At 51.9% G+C, this 14,414-nt stretch overlaps 1 protein-coding gene across 2 annotated transcripts; it reads right to left on the reverse strand.

Moving 5' to 3' along the window:
* Positions 1-650: 650 nt before the first annotated feature.
* Positions 651-13,566, reverse strand: EVA1B (eva-1 homolog B). 2 transcript variants are annotated; one of them, XM_032227448.1, is made up of 3 exons: positions 13,550-13,566; positions 3,498-3,587; positions 651-1,898 (listed from the first exon to the last, which is right to left on the reverse strand). In XM_032227448.1, exons 2-3 carry the CDS (start codon positions 3,565-3,567, stop codon positions 1,477-1,479), a joined length of 492 nt encoding a protein of 163 aa, XP_032083339.1. In that variant the 5' UTR covers positions 3,568-3,587; positions 13,550-13,566; the 3' UTR covers positions 651-1,476. The 2 variants fall into 2 exon arrangements, with proteins under 2 accessions (XP_032083339.1, XP_032083338.1); XM_032227447.1 differs by lacking the exon at positions 13,550-13,566 and adding an exon at positions 11,534-12,315.
* Between the last annotated feature and the right edge of the window lie 848 nt (positions 13,567-14,414).

Below are 14,414 nucleotides of genomic sequence, written 5' to 3' on the forward strand. Positions count from 1 at the left end.
GCGTGGAGGAGTTTCTTTATCCAAGAAGCAATGACTCCCCCTCCCTCAGCAAGGGGGTTTCAGTTCTCCAGAGTCCAGGATCTGCTTTGTCAGGGATGACAAAATTAACTTCTTTTACTTGTTTCCATGAACTGCATCTATGCCCTTGTGCGCACACACTCACACCCAACACCCACACAGCCTAATCACAGTCCTCTCTGGCTATAGGACAAAGCCATCTATTCCCTGAAGGAAAAGCAGGGAAGGAGGGTCAACATCTCCCACCCCCAAGGGGAAGACCAGGGAATCTCTGGAAGTTTAGGAGGGGAAAAAGAAGCGTGGGAGTGGGAACAGCTGGCTGCTCACAAACCGAGAAGGCTCTGCAAGGGGTGTTGTTCCCCCCCCTCCCCCAAGAGCCTCGGACCTAAAGAACCAAAACTTCTCAGGAAAGTATCAGTATCCTCCATGGAAGGAGGGGGGAGGTGGAACTGGCATGTGATTCAAATGAAGTTGTATTATAAAAGCTCCCTTGGAAGGAATCAATGCCACTCTTCCCAAGCGATACAAAACTAGTGGCTCCCCCCCTCCCTCAGCACTGGGGCAATTTTGAAGAATGACACCCACAAGCAGCCTAAGGGATTGAGCACTGAGCACCACAAGAACTACAGCACTGGAATAATTCTGTTTTATAAAAGATAAGGCAAAGTTTTACACACTAAATGGAATATTTGCTACCAATCGGTTAACCCTTGTAGGCAGTGGGGAGCTAACAGAACAAAATGTCTGGGCATGGGGACCCTGCAGCCGGTCTCTGTCAGCTCCATCTTCAGTCTGCTAGAGGCAGCTTCCCACTGCTGAACCCCTCTGAGGAAATAAGAAATCCTACTGCAGAGGAAACTCCAGGAGTCACCATGTTGTAGGAGAGTAGCCTGAGATAACATACAGTACTTTAGATAAGGAATTATATCTGGGGGGGGGGGGGTATGGAAAGTTGGGAGAAGAGTCTGCCCACCTGCTGTGGGAAGAGAGAGGGTGCAGAGCACAGCCCTGGGCATAACGCCAGCCCTGAACTCAGCTCAGCTAAGATTGGGCAGGGCTGTTCATACTGAACCCAGCTTCTTCAGCGGTTGGAGGCTTTACTTCCAAAGATCTTGCATCCTTCCACCAAGCAGGCCCAAAATCCCTCAAGCCTTCTCTCTCCCAGATCCATCAGGGGTGCCATGAGGACTTTCCAGAACCCATGACAGACTCCCTTCCTCCCCACCCCCACAGGGTCAGAGAAGCAGGTACCTGGGAGTGAACCCCTTAGTGTCCCTGACATAGTCCTGGAAGCTCTCCACCCCTGCTCTGTGTGGTGCTCCCAGTCAGAATCACTCACACTGGGGAAGACCTCTCCCACCGGCCATTATCCCTTCGTTCAAGGTCCGTGACTGTCGCAGTGCCTCAAGGAGTGTAGGACAGTTGCCTACTCAGTTTAGGGATGAAAGAAGAGGTTGGTCAATAGTAATGGACTCTCCCAATGGTCCCAGTCCCAGTTCCCAGAACGTCCGGTTGCCCATTACGCCAAATTTCTCTGAGGATCCTCTCGCGCTCCTCCAGGCGCTGGGCACGTTCCAGTTCCTCAGCCGAAGCAAAGACGTTGATTGTGAGGGTTCCATCCGGGGTGCTGGGGGATACCAGGGGCAGCTCTGTCATGGCTAAGGGGGGGACAGCAAGTGAGTGGTTGGTTGTGTCTTCCTCCTCTTCCTCCTCCTCCTCTTCCTCCTCCTCATCCTCACTCGAGTCCTGCAGGCTCTTTCGGCGCTTGTGTGGAATGGCTTGAGGGTGCCATGAGATGTGAATGACCAGAAGGCAGAGTGTCAGCACCAGACCAAAACAGACACCCAGCACAAAGTAGAGGCCCACACTCTCCAGGTTATCTAGGCAAGACAAAGAGGAGCAGGTCAGACATGGTGGCGTGGGAGAGGAGAGTAGATGGAGGGGGGGCTCACTGGGCAAATCCTTCCCAGCTTCTGCACTACAGGAATCGGCTGCTTGGGCACCCTGGGAGTTGAATCCAACATTCTGGGGCACAAGAACAGGAAGCTTCTCTGATCTCTGGTCACACATCTGCTCCTTGGTGGACTGTCATTCGTTCTTTCTGTGCTACTCTTCAAGCAGGCTGCAAGGAGGGAAGAGCAATCTCCCCATAAAATGGTATAGACTAAAGGGATTGAACAGGACTATCGCCACCATTTCTCCCTCCTGGAAGGACTTCAAAGAGAACAATCAGAAACAGCCTCAAAACCACCAAGGCTTAAAACAACAAAAGGTAAGTTCATTTTAAAAATCAGAAAAGCAAAGCAACAGGCAAAATAATCTTTCCACTTGAAGCAGCCGTGGCCCATAAATTGGTGAAAAAGTGAAATTCTCCAGGGTCTCCTGAAAAACAGTACAAACTGTAGTAATCCAAGCCCGGGGGAAGTGTGGGTGACCAAGGCTTTAGCAATGCTTCAATCTGTGCAAAGCCCACCTAGGCAAGACTGCCACCTCCTTCTGGAGCAGGAGCCATGATTCAGTCCAGGGGAATATAACCCCATCCGGAATCAAAAATGACATATTACCCGGGCTGGGGCAGGGGTGAAAGGCACTTCAACTGGTTGAACAGAAACCAAATTCTCCCCATTGCCTCCATGTTAGCACTGCATAGCATCACCTGCCTGGAGAGAGGTGGATGTATAACCCCATGGATGACCTCCCCAGCGGTTTAGATTTAAAGAGGAGAGCTCAAAAAAGACTCAAGCCTTGAGGCATCCCACATTGCAAGGGTCTGGCACTAGACCTGGCTATGAAGGAAAGAGGAGAATCACTGCAAAACTGTGCCTTCCACCCCAAACCCCCCAATACCAGTCCAGAAAGATACCATAGTTGATGGTACCAAAAGCTGCTGAAAGATCCAGGAGGGCCAGAATAGTTTCACCAGTCTCCTCTTAGTCCCCTGAAAGTCACCTACAAGAGTCACAAGTTTCAGTTTTGTATCCTGGTCTGAATCCAGATTGAAGATGGTCCAAATAATCTATTTCATCCTGGGCTTTGTAGTTGAGTGCCAGCCACCCTCTCAATGATCTTCCCCATAAAGGGAAGTTTGGAGGCTGATGGAAGTTGTTTCATACTGTTGGGGTAAAAGGATACCCCCTTGAGAAGGGGTCCACCATCACATCATTTGAGACAGGTGATGCCTCTTCCTCTTGCAAAGAGGCATTTAACCACCACACAGCCCAAATAAATATCACTCCTGAGATCCCTGATCAACCAGGAGGAGCAGGAGTCCATGTAGTTGAGCTTATAGCCACATGGACCCCGTCTAATTCTTCAGCATCAACCGGCTCCTGAAAACAGTTCCCAGATAATTGGGCTGTCACTTCCAAGAGATCCTGCTAAGCCAGACCAAGCATGTTGTACACTCATCAAGTGCTCTCAAACATTATCTAGTCTGGTGGCACACACACCTTTCAACCAAGCCCCACTTGCCCACCTACCTCGGATGTGCACATAGGCTGCAATGCTGCTACTCAGGAGTTCCATTTCCCCTTCGCCATCCGCTTCCATAGTCGATGCCTTTGTGGTACCTGGAGAGAGGGGGATGGAGTTTCAGCAGTGAGGATGGTTTGCATTATGCTGGACTTTGCAAAGCCCTTCACCTGGATAGCTGGCTTGTCTTGGCTATTAATTAATTAAAAATTAAAACATAATCTGCTCCTTACTAGTCCAATCCCTGCAGTTTAGAGGCTGATTGTCTTTCATTTGGTTCCCAAATGCATGAACTGTGAGGTAGGCTGGGGTGAGAAAGGGTGAGTGACTCAAAGTCACCCAGGAGTCTCCATGGCTGAAAGTAGGTTGGAGTTGAGTGCAGTGTTTTACAGGTACTTAAGATCTAAAGTTAATGTTTTACCTCCTGGCCATGGAATACATATCAGCTGAATTCTGAATGCTAACATGCTTACAGGTGGGTTGGCTGGGCAGCCTTGGAGGGCCCCCAGGGACCCTCTGGAACATACTTGCAAAGCAGTGTCAAATCAGGCATTCAGCAAAGGTGACTTTTTTGGTAGAGTACAGTATTTGCTGTTGTGTCACAAAAGGGACCAAATATTAGGCATTTCTAGCAAGGCCGAATGCATCCTCTGGTGCAGGGGTGGGCAACCAGGGCCCCTCTACAACCAGGCTGGCTCAGGAATTCTGAGAGCTGAAATCCACCCCTGCTCTGGTGCCTTGAAGCACAACAGAAGCTGAATGCTTTTTTCACTTCACTCAGGTGATGCCACAGTGGTTCTTTCACATCTGCCCATCTCAGAGGTGGAAATATGAGAGCAGGATGGGCTGGATCCCAACTACCATCTCTGCCTGCCTGCTTTCAAGAAATCAGACCAACAAGAGACACAACCAGTTTTTCCATAGCACTCAGAATGAAGCAAGTTATAAAAGGAGCTTTGAAGTTGGGATGGCAGCAAAACAGGGTCCTTTTAACCAGCAAGCAAAGCCTGATTTCCTCCTTCCATTTCCCCCCCCCCTGGGGCCTGCAGAGGCATCATGGGAGTCCTGGCAGAGGCTGCCAAATCCTGTGACAGTCACCCAGCCCAACTGCCCTCTTCAGGCAGGCCAAGAATAAATGGAAGCCAGCAGCCAAATCAGACAGGAAATGGATTCTTTCCCTTCCCCTCTGCTTTAGCTCCCTTTGGTCCTTCAAATGTTTTCCAAGCTGCAGAACGGAGCAGGCAAGGGAGGGAGGAAGCCTCCTGGTGCTTCCGAGGAATGGCTCCATCTCAGAGGAAGAACCACTGACTGGATGTTGAGGTTTCTGATCCTGCTGCCCCCAACCTGTGGCAGAACATTCCGTGTGCGTAGAGGCCTTACCAGCCACTTGCGGATACACCATGAACAGCCCACAACCCATTAGATGCCAAGGTCCTCTTCAAAAACGATGGACGAACAGCTTCATCCTGCTGCCACCCAGGCCTGGTCTCTTGGCTACATGTCAAGGACACTTACAGAACAACTTGGTGGGGACAAATTTTGCTGCAATGACTGCACCATGGGCTTTGGGACCTGGCTCAAAACATTTTCTCCTTCCTTCCATTCCAGAGAAGAGGTCAAGAAAGGGAAAACATTACAAGTTTAATTTGGGGAGGATGGACTTGTAGAAGGTGGTATAGATGTAAGTTGAAATAGTATAGGTTCTCCTGCTTGAGCAGGGGGTTGGAGACTAGAAAACCTCCAAGGTCCCTTCCAGCTTAGCTTCTCTTCTTAAGATGGACTGTACCCCAGAAAATCTGTGGATCTATGCTACAAGTGATCAGAAGGGTTTCAAGCTACCTCTGTCAGGGCTGGAGATGTAAAGGTAGAAGACCTTTGTATAAGGCTGCATGTGCCCTGCAGGAGAAAGACAGTGACTGAACTCTTAGGACATTCAGCAGAAACCAAGGATGAGGAAGGTGACTGAGTAACAAGGGTTATTCTGCGCATGTGCGGGACCCGGATGGCTGCCTGGCTTCTCGTTCCATAGAAGCCGGTGACAAAAAAAGATCTAGAAGAGCCTCCGGAGTCTCTTACAACTTTAAACAAAGCCCCTGAAATGGCTCAGATCCAGGGAGTGTGTGAGGATCGGCTTTTGAGAAACAGCTGCCTCTGGTCGTTTCCCCAGCAGCGGAACTGTGGTGGCCTGGAACTGTGGATCTGCGGCGCAGAAGAGAAGATGGCAGCGCCGCGTTGCTGAACGCAGCGATTTGCTAATTTCTGGCGTTCCCTCCTCTGCTTTAACTGATTGTGACGGAGCGGTGAGCTTGGGGACCAACTCCGACAGAGCGGTGAGCTTGGGGACTCGGCATTTATCATCATCCAGAAAGGGGGGGGGTTGTTGGAGACCTTCGGTATCGGTGGATCAGGTGGCTGGCTGTGGTTGCCGTCGCCGTCCCTGGATGCCCCCCCTCTCTACTCTACTCTGTTCGCCGTGTTGCTGCCCCTCCTCTCCGCCCTTTGCGGGCCTTGCGGAAAAAAGCGCCACTCACCAGAACTGACCGTTCATCTGCCTGGTTGTGATGCTCGGAGCGGGGGGGGGGGAAGAGGGCGCGCCGATAGCAGCGTTAACATCATTCTGCATTTCTGAGTCTGGGGAGAAGAGAGGCCTGGACGCCCCTCCTTTTCCATCTTGTTGGCCTCCTTACCATCGCAGTCTTCTTCTGGCGTTGCTCCGCTGCCCCCCCTTGCTGTTGGGGAGCCTTTACCATCTCCCTACCCATCACTGACTCTTCTCCGCCTTGGCCTGTGACCATCTGCTCTACCCGCTGCCCCCCCCCCCCGGTCCGCCTGCCACCCGGCATTGCCCCTAGATAGTTAGGTAGAGATAGGTAGAGATAGATATAGGTAGTTATAGGTATAGGTAGATATAGGTGTAGGTAGATATAGTTTGGATAGGTTTGTAGATAGGTATAGGTATAGGGGCAGTGTTCCATCTGTTGGTGCACTCGGACTGTGGGAAGGGTTGATAGAGATTAGGGTTAGGGTTAGGGTCAGGGTTGGAGGTAGAGTTAGGGTTGGGATTAGGGTTGGGCTAACCTTAGGGTTTAGAGTTAAGATTAGGATTGGTGTAGGGCTAAGATTGGGTGTGGTTTAGTGTTAGGTTAGGTGTAAGGGTTAGGGTTAGGAGTAGGGTTGGGGTTAGGTTAGGGTTAGGAGCGATAGATGATGGCAGCCGTAGGGGCGAGGACTTGGCACCGTGAAAATCGGCGCTCTCTCCCCCATCTTCTTGAGCAGCTCAAGCCAGTTTCAGACTGTGGCCCCCCAGGCTTTGGACCTTGTATAACCTCAGGAGAGGGAGAAGAGCCACCCCCCTGCACGTGGTCCGTTAATCTTCTTTTGGACCTTAGACTGAAAAGTTGCTGTTTGTTAACATCGGACGTCTATTCCTTACCCTCCTCCACTTACAATCGACCTGCATATTATCGACTTTTTTGGCCGTGGATGTCATTCCGGGGCATTGAGGAAGGGAGAAGAGCGGAGCAGCTCTCCCTTCATCTTCACACCATCGTTTTTATATCGCACTAGCGCAGTGCTCCGCGAATTTTAATGTACGGTGAGTGCTTGTGGTTATGATTGTGGTTGAATGAATGTACCCACTTTTATCTTTATATTGTTGTATTTGTGTTTTTAAATTGTTTGTGGGGATTGCCTGATTGTATGACTGTGTATGTTTGAGAACGCTGGGACTATAACCAGGTACCTCCTACACTGAGTGCTTAGCAGATGTGTTAGGGGGGCCTAGGTTTAATCCCATCCTTAGAATGTATGATTCGAAGGGCCTGCCGGGGAACACAGCGGCTATGGGGGTGGGTGGAGGACCCATGGACACGGGAGTGGGCCGGAGCATTACGGTCCTAACTGGGAGGAGCAGATATGGCGGGGACTTTAGGGCTAGCCATTACCGGGGAAGGAGGGTTCGCTATGTCACAGAGATCCCCCCTTCCGGCCCTATTAGTCTCACTCCAAGGCCAGATGGCGTGAGTAGTCAGGGCCCTGGTCTCAGGCTGCTGCTGCTAAATGCCAGATCTGTGGTTCACAAGGCTCCCCTCGTCTGGGACTTAATTTTAGACGAGATGGCAGACCTGGCATGTATTACTGAAACCTGGCTGGGCCCGGAAGGAGGAGTCCCCCTCACTGAGATGTGCCCAGAGGGTTTTCAGGTGGTTCATCAGCTGCGACCCCAGGAAAAGGGTGGGGGAGTGGCCATTGTTATCCGAGGGTCTCTGGTTCCTCGTAGGACCCCTGCTCCGGAGCTTGTCGGGTGTGAGTCCTTATTGGTGAAGTTAGACCTTGGGGGTCAAGTGGGCTTGTTGTTAACGTACCTGCCTCCCATCAGCGTTGCAACAGCTCTCCCCTCGCTCCTCGAGTCAGTAGCCGAGTTGGCAGTTGAGTTCCCCAGGCTTATGGTGCTGGGGGATTTCAACCTGCCTTCGCTTGGCGAGCACTCTGACAGAGCGCAGGAGTTCATGGCTTCCATGACAGCCATGGGCTTGACCCAAGTAATTCGGGGTCCGTCTCACTCAGCGGGTGAGGGATAGGGAACTTTCATTCCAGGAAGAAAAAAAGATTTGATAAGTGCAATAAATTTGGCAGGATAATTCCAATGATTAGAATATAGCAAGTGAGCAGCATAACTTGGTCAAAAGGGAACCAAAACAATAAAATGGGGGTGGGGAGGGGGAGAGACTGCACTTTATATTATAAATATTCACATCTCCAGAAATCTAAGGGATGCCTCAGTCAAACACAGTGGTGGAATTAGTTAAAATTAAACTATGGCCCAGATATATTACCTCACATCAAAAAAAAAAAAAGCTGTGAATGATATGTTCAAAAGCTAATTGTAGATCTGTCAAAGAAGCATGTAGGAATAACAATGGAAGACAAACCCTGAAACTTAATATTTCCAGAAAATTGCTGTCTTAACTCCCTGACAACTCCATCCCTCAAAAGGCAGAGGAAGGCACAGGGGGATCAGTTGTCCTTCAACTGATATTAACCAACAGGAAAAAGTTAGGAGCTGGTGGAAACAGCAGGAATACTCATCCTTAAAGAAAACTAGCTGAGTGTAGTCAAACCTCCTACACTTTGGACTTCCTGTTTTAATGAACTCAAAACAATTATAAGCAGAAAAAAGATGATGATGGGGAAATGAGTACAAAAGTTTCTTAAAAGGCCATACAGTATTAAAAGCACAATTGCAAACTACTCCAGCCAGGGAGTAAAATAGAGCGTTGGTAGCACAAGAAGTTTAGTGAAGATGTGAGCCAAGAAAGAACATCTTCTACAGCAACTAGAAAGAGGGATGGATCACCCATCCATCCATCCATCCATAGGGAAAGATCCAATAGAAGGGAATTGTTGTAGCACCTGCTCACTGAAGATGGCCAAAGGCCCTCTGCTAACACAGGAAGGAGAGCCAGGTGGTGCAGTGATTAAGCACCAGGCTAGAAACCAGAGGTCTAACATTAGCCATGGAGTCAGCTGGGCAACCCTGGGCCAGTCCCTCTCTCTCAGTCCTGGGATGAAGAAGGCAAAGGAAAAGCACTCCTGAAAAACTTTTGTCAAGAGAACTGCAGAGAGTAGTCCAGGTAGCCAACAGACTCAAAAGCAACCCCCCATCCAAAAACCCCCACAGCAAAAGCACGATTTAGCTTCCCTTGTCAAACTGAAAAATAACAATATATTTAACAGAGACATAGACATTATTAGATAACAGTTATCAAATGCAAAAGTATTGAGCAGAGATAGTTGGCTTGGAAACAATACTTGGAGAAAAAATTGGAGAAATAGTTTATTACAAACTGAATAAGGCTGAATTGTGTGATTTAGCTGCAAAAGGGGCAAATATGGCTATCAATGAAATATGCACTTTTCAAATTACACAATCTTGTATATTAGGTTTTGCATATAATATCTAATCTTGTTTATTATAAAGGAGAGATCCTGTTTCATGTCCGATTGTAGACATTACACTTTAAATAGGATTCAGACAAATTCAAAGAACAACTAAGATAATTAGAAAACAGATTTTCAAGAAACTGGAAAGTTACATTCTATGAGAAAAAAAATTGAAGGAACTAGGAAGGTTTAGTGGAGAAGAGATATAAATATAAATATAGATATAGGTATAAATATTTGAAAATGATGCAACACAGAAGCATAAAAGGTTGTCCTCCATTTTTCAAAGGGCAGAAGAAAAATAATAAAATTAAGTTACAGAACAGGAAGCCCCATGTCAACTGAAGTGTTTCTTAATAGGGAGTGCAATTTGAGGGTAAAAAGAATCAGCTTCCCTTTCCTGGCTGTGTAATGATGGAGCCAGGCGCCCATCTCTTTGGGAAGCTTGGGTTGAGGCTACTACAGAGAACTGGGACTGGACTCAAGGGTCCTCCTAACTCTAGGAAGGACAACTATCTGCAGCAACTCCATGTGTTACGTTGACCTCTTCACTGCTTTGGAACCAGCCGGGCGGTTCTTGTGAGGAGACCCTCCTTGTTGTTGTTATGCGGCATTGTTCAGATGGCAACGGTGAGAGGACTTCCCTGCCCTGTGACCGGCCCTGAAGGAGCATCCAAGGACTGCTGAACAAAGAGAGGCATCTTCCTTTTGGGGAGAGCCCTTTTCACCCAGGGAAGCACCCAGCTCCTGCCTCTCCTTGCCAGAGGCTGCCCGCAGGTAAGTGGGCAGAGAAGATGCATTGGGGGGAACTTCCTCTCATGAACACTTAAGGGGTGTGACCTGGACACAAGGATATGCACAAGTATTTGTAGGCACTTTCATTCGTTAGGTGGATGGGTCAGCTTTGGCTGCCTTCACTCTACAAAGCCATTGGCTTCTTCACCATCTGGAGAGCTGCAAAGGACACCGATTCCGAAGTCCCTCCAGAAGAGGACAGAACGCTGTTCAGTAGGCAGCTTTAAAGAGGTCCCAGGCTGCTTCTTTCCAGGGCCCAAGGGAGCCCCAGCAGCGCCACAGCCTCCCCACAACAGCAGACCGCGGCTTCTCCCGCGCCACGAGGCTGCTGAGCCTCGGCTAGGACGGGCTGCTGGCCAGTCGGGACAGGAAAAGCAGGAAGGCGGGCGGAGCGAAGCCTCAAAGAGCCGGAGCTGGAGACACCACGACTCTTGGAAGCGCTAATGAGAACATGGCGACCCCCTCCCCGCCAGAAAAGACGCCTGGCTTCAACGCGGCGAAGGAGGGAGCGAGCGGCACTGAACTCCTCTACTCCCTGCGCTCCCAGCCGCGGCCGGGCAGCGCCCAATCCAGGCGGGGCTGCGGGGTCTCGTGGACTGCCAGGTGACGCCCCTCCTTGCGCTCCTCGGGCAGTTTCCTCCCACTTATGACTGCAGGACTGGAACTTTGTTGCTTGGATCCTTAGGATTTCTATTGGTGTTGATTGTTTCCTGGTTGGTTATTTGTGCCCTGTGACTATCATTAAGTTCTGCACCTTAGGATTCTTGACGAATGTATTGTGTCTTTTTATGCCCGCTGAGAGCATCTGCACCGAAGACAAACGCCTCATGTATCCCTCTTGGCCAATAAAGAATTCTCTTCTCTTCTAAAAAAAAGAACGCCGCCCCATAACCGCCCCCTTCCCTGGCTCGGGGAACAGCAAGTCCAGGTGAAGGGCGAAAAGGTGCCGCCGCCCGGGATCCCTTCTTCCAGAGAGGCGCGGCTCCGGTTCAAGGGGGTCCGTTTTGCGGGTGGGGTGGAGTCGTGGCCGGCAACACGAAGGAGCGAGGCAACCTCTGAACTCGCGCTGGCCTCGACTGCCTGCCTCCCCGCCAGATTGCGCCCACCCACGAACCGCCGCGGCCCGAAGGCAAAGCCTAGCGCAGGCTGCCGGGCCGATCCGGAAAGAGCGCTCGTCCGGCGCTCGTCGACAGAGCCCTCCTCCCCAGGTCCGCCGCCGGGGCAGCCGAGGCGGGGAAGCGCCGGCGGCTCCTGGAAGGCGCGTCCTGCTTCGGTGCCGTCGCCAGGAACGGCAGCCGCGGCTTACCTGTTACCTTCAAGGCTGTGGCCGTCGGCTCCCCATCGCGGCAAGGGAGGCAGGGCCCGCGGGAGGATCCGGCCGGGGCTGAGGAGCCGAGCCGACCGACCGTCTGGTGCGAGTGGAAAGGGGCGCTCGTTTCTGCGGAGACGCGCGCGGGCCAGTCGGGGGGGGGGGGGGGGACGGGACAGAAAGCGAGTGGGACAGGCGGGGCGGCCGGGGGAAGGGACGCTCCCGGCGCCGCCCCAGAGCCACTTTCAGTGGGATTAACAGGATACGAGCCTGTCCTTCGCTGGGACGGCCTCCGGGGCGGTTTCCAGCGGACCAGGGAAACGGCGTCCTGCCCACCGAGAGGGAGCCCCGCCCGCCTGCCCCCTCCCCGCCCGCGCAAGCTGTGGAAGACCCGGGGGCGCCGTCTGGTGAGCGGCTTCAACTCAGGAAAGGCGGCCTCAGAACCTGCCCGGTCTTCAGCCTGCGCCCCAGCCTTTCAGGAAGGTTGGCGCCGAAGGGCGCATTCCCGAGCGGCCCGGATACTTTTCGTCTGACGTCCATGACTCCAAGCACAAGGGGAGTCCCGCCCGGGGGGACCGATCGGCTTTGGCCTCCCTCCGCCCAGCCTCTCCCGTGGGCAAGCCGCCCTCGGCTGGGCAGAGGCAGTCAGATCCGCCGCCTTTTTCCAGGAGTCTCCCGGCTATGGCCGAAACGCCAGAAATGCGGGGCCGCAATCGCGGCGGCTCCAGCAAGCGGCCTTCCCCGGAGGGTGCCTCGGCTGGAGCGCTGCCTCCCTCGTGATGGGCAACGGGGTCGGGGAAAAGCGGCTGGCGAGGCTCTGGTCTCCCAGGACAACAGCCGCTTCCTGTTCCAGTTGCCCTGGTTAATGATTCCCTCCAAGGAAGGGATGGGAAGGCAGGCAGGCACCCGTGGCCTCCCTGGCATCTTGGCCCTTCAGCTGCACCCAGCTTCCCAAAGGGCCAGCACTCATGAGGGCACAAGAGGGGATGCACCCCACTGTCCTCCCTCTGGCAGGGAAAGCAGCTTTCCTGAGGTTTGGGCAGGCCCAGGCCTCCCTCTCCCCTCTGGAGGCCTTCAGACACAGGAGCATGAAATGTTTGCTCTGGTTGCCCTGCTGAAAGGGCCAAAAACTGGCCCAGCCCTGCCTGCCTGCCTAAATGCCACAGGTGGTCAGGAAGTTACCCAGCTTGGACCCTGGGCAGAAGGAAAGCGGAGTCCCAGCTCTCTGCCAAGCATTCCAACTGGAATGCGTTGGCCAGCCTTTGGCTTGCCTGGGCCACACTGAATGAAGAGGAATTGTCTTGGGCTGCCTCTAAAAGTTCGGGGACTGGAACTGGTTTGTGGCATGCCAGCGGGCTGTGCAAACAAGCGAAGCAGGGAGCACGCAAAAGCCCGACCTCTCTGGTCCACGGAAAAACCGCTCTCCATGGAAGTGGTCCCTGGTGCACATTGAGGAATACGCCTCTAAAATACATACTGTAGTTAATGTATATAGATAACAAACTTCCTTTATTTTTTATTTTCTTGTGGGACTGTGTTACCAGCTGAGCTGTGGTGGTACATTGATTAGAATGCAGTACTGCTGCTGCCTGACCGCTGCTTGCTATTTGGCAGTTCAAATCTCACCAGGCTCAAGGTTGACTCAGCCTTCCATCCTTCCGAGGTGGGTAAAATGAGGACCCAGATTATTGGGGTCAATAGGCTGACCCTGTAAACCGCTTAGAGAGGGCTATAAAGCACTGTGAAGTGGTATATAGACCCAAGTGCTATTGCTATTGGCAGTACTGCATGCGGCCTGTGGGCTGCAGTTTGGACATGCAGTTAGAGATCCTAGAACTGGAGATTCCTATGAAGCTGGCTAAGGGGGACATCAGATCACTCCATGAGTAGCCAAACAGAGAAAGCCATTCCTGCTTTTATTTTAGTGAGGGGAGGAGGAGAAATGAGAAGAATATAGAAGGGAATACATAGAAAGGAAGGGAATGGAAAGGAGCCCACTCCTATGCTGCTTACCTGGGTGTTAGGAGGAGAATGATCCAGAGCCTTTGGGACAGCCAGGAATCCTAGAAACTCTCAGCTTGTCTCCTCCTTCTGTGACCACGCCTCCTCCTGACTGCAAAAGGAGATGCAGCTGAGGCTCAGAATTGGGGTCTGGTTTGCATTAAGGTTGCAGAGCAACAGGAAATGGTTTGCTGGCTGGGGCCAGAGCTCCCCCTTCCTCTGAAATATAGGCTTGGGGAGGGGGCTGGTAAGGAGGATTGGTTGGGAAGTTGCTTTAGAACTTGTGCAGGACCCACAAACACTTGGATGGACAAAATGAAACTTTTAGGAAACTCAAGCCTCCGAGTGTTCTTTTGTTATGGGTGTTACTTGGAACCCTGACATTAACCCGAATTCCCTCTAAAGAACTCTACCAGCTCCCCCGAACTTTGAGGTGCTATCTGGGGTCCTGAGACCCAGTGTTGACCTGAGCCCAGGCAATGCAAAGACTCAGGGAAGATGGAGGAAGAGAAGAGACCCACGGGGGGAGCCATAGGTGATGGGTTGGCCATTTATGCCAAGACCATCTACTCTCCTTCCCAAGCTGTGGTGGAAGCTGAAGAGGCCACCGAGAGGGAACGCTAAATGGGAGCCAGGCACAAAGAGCTGGCACCTGAGTGAACCTCGCAGCCGGACCTGACCCTGCAAGATGAAGCTGCAGGATTTAACACACACCCCCCCTCAGGAAGCACAGGAAGCACTGTTGGAAGCACAGATGGGTGTGGGACAAGCCTTGACCCACGAGTGGAGAATGTTAAAGCAGACGTGCAACAGGGGCTCTGGAGAATGGGGATTCCCACCACCATCACACAGTCCGTCACTGACCAGCCACCCAGTT

The sequence above is a fragment of the Thamnophis elegans genome, chromosome 12 (genome assembly GCF_009769535.1).
Source record: "Thamnophis elegans isolate rThaEle1 chromosome 12, rThaEle1.pri, whole genome shotgun sequence".
Taxonomy (NCBI): domain Eukaryota; kingdom Metazoa; phylum Chordata; class Lepidosauria; order Squamata; family Colubridae; genus Thamnophis; species Thamnophis elegans.

Coding starts and splice junctions, on each gene's coding strand:
- EVA1B (XM_032227448.1), bottom strand. CDS start 3,567: ATGGAAGCGGATGGCGAAGGGGAAATGGAACTCCTGAGTAGCAGCATT. Junction 1,899..3,497: donor AGCCTATGTGCACATCCGAG/GTAGGTGGGCAA, acceptor TGTCTTGCCTAG/ATAACCTGGAGAGTGTGGGC.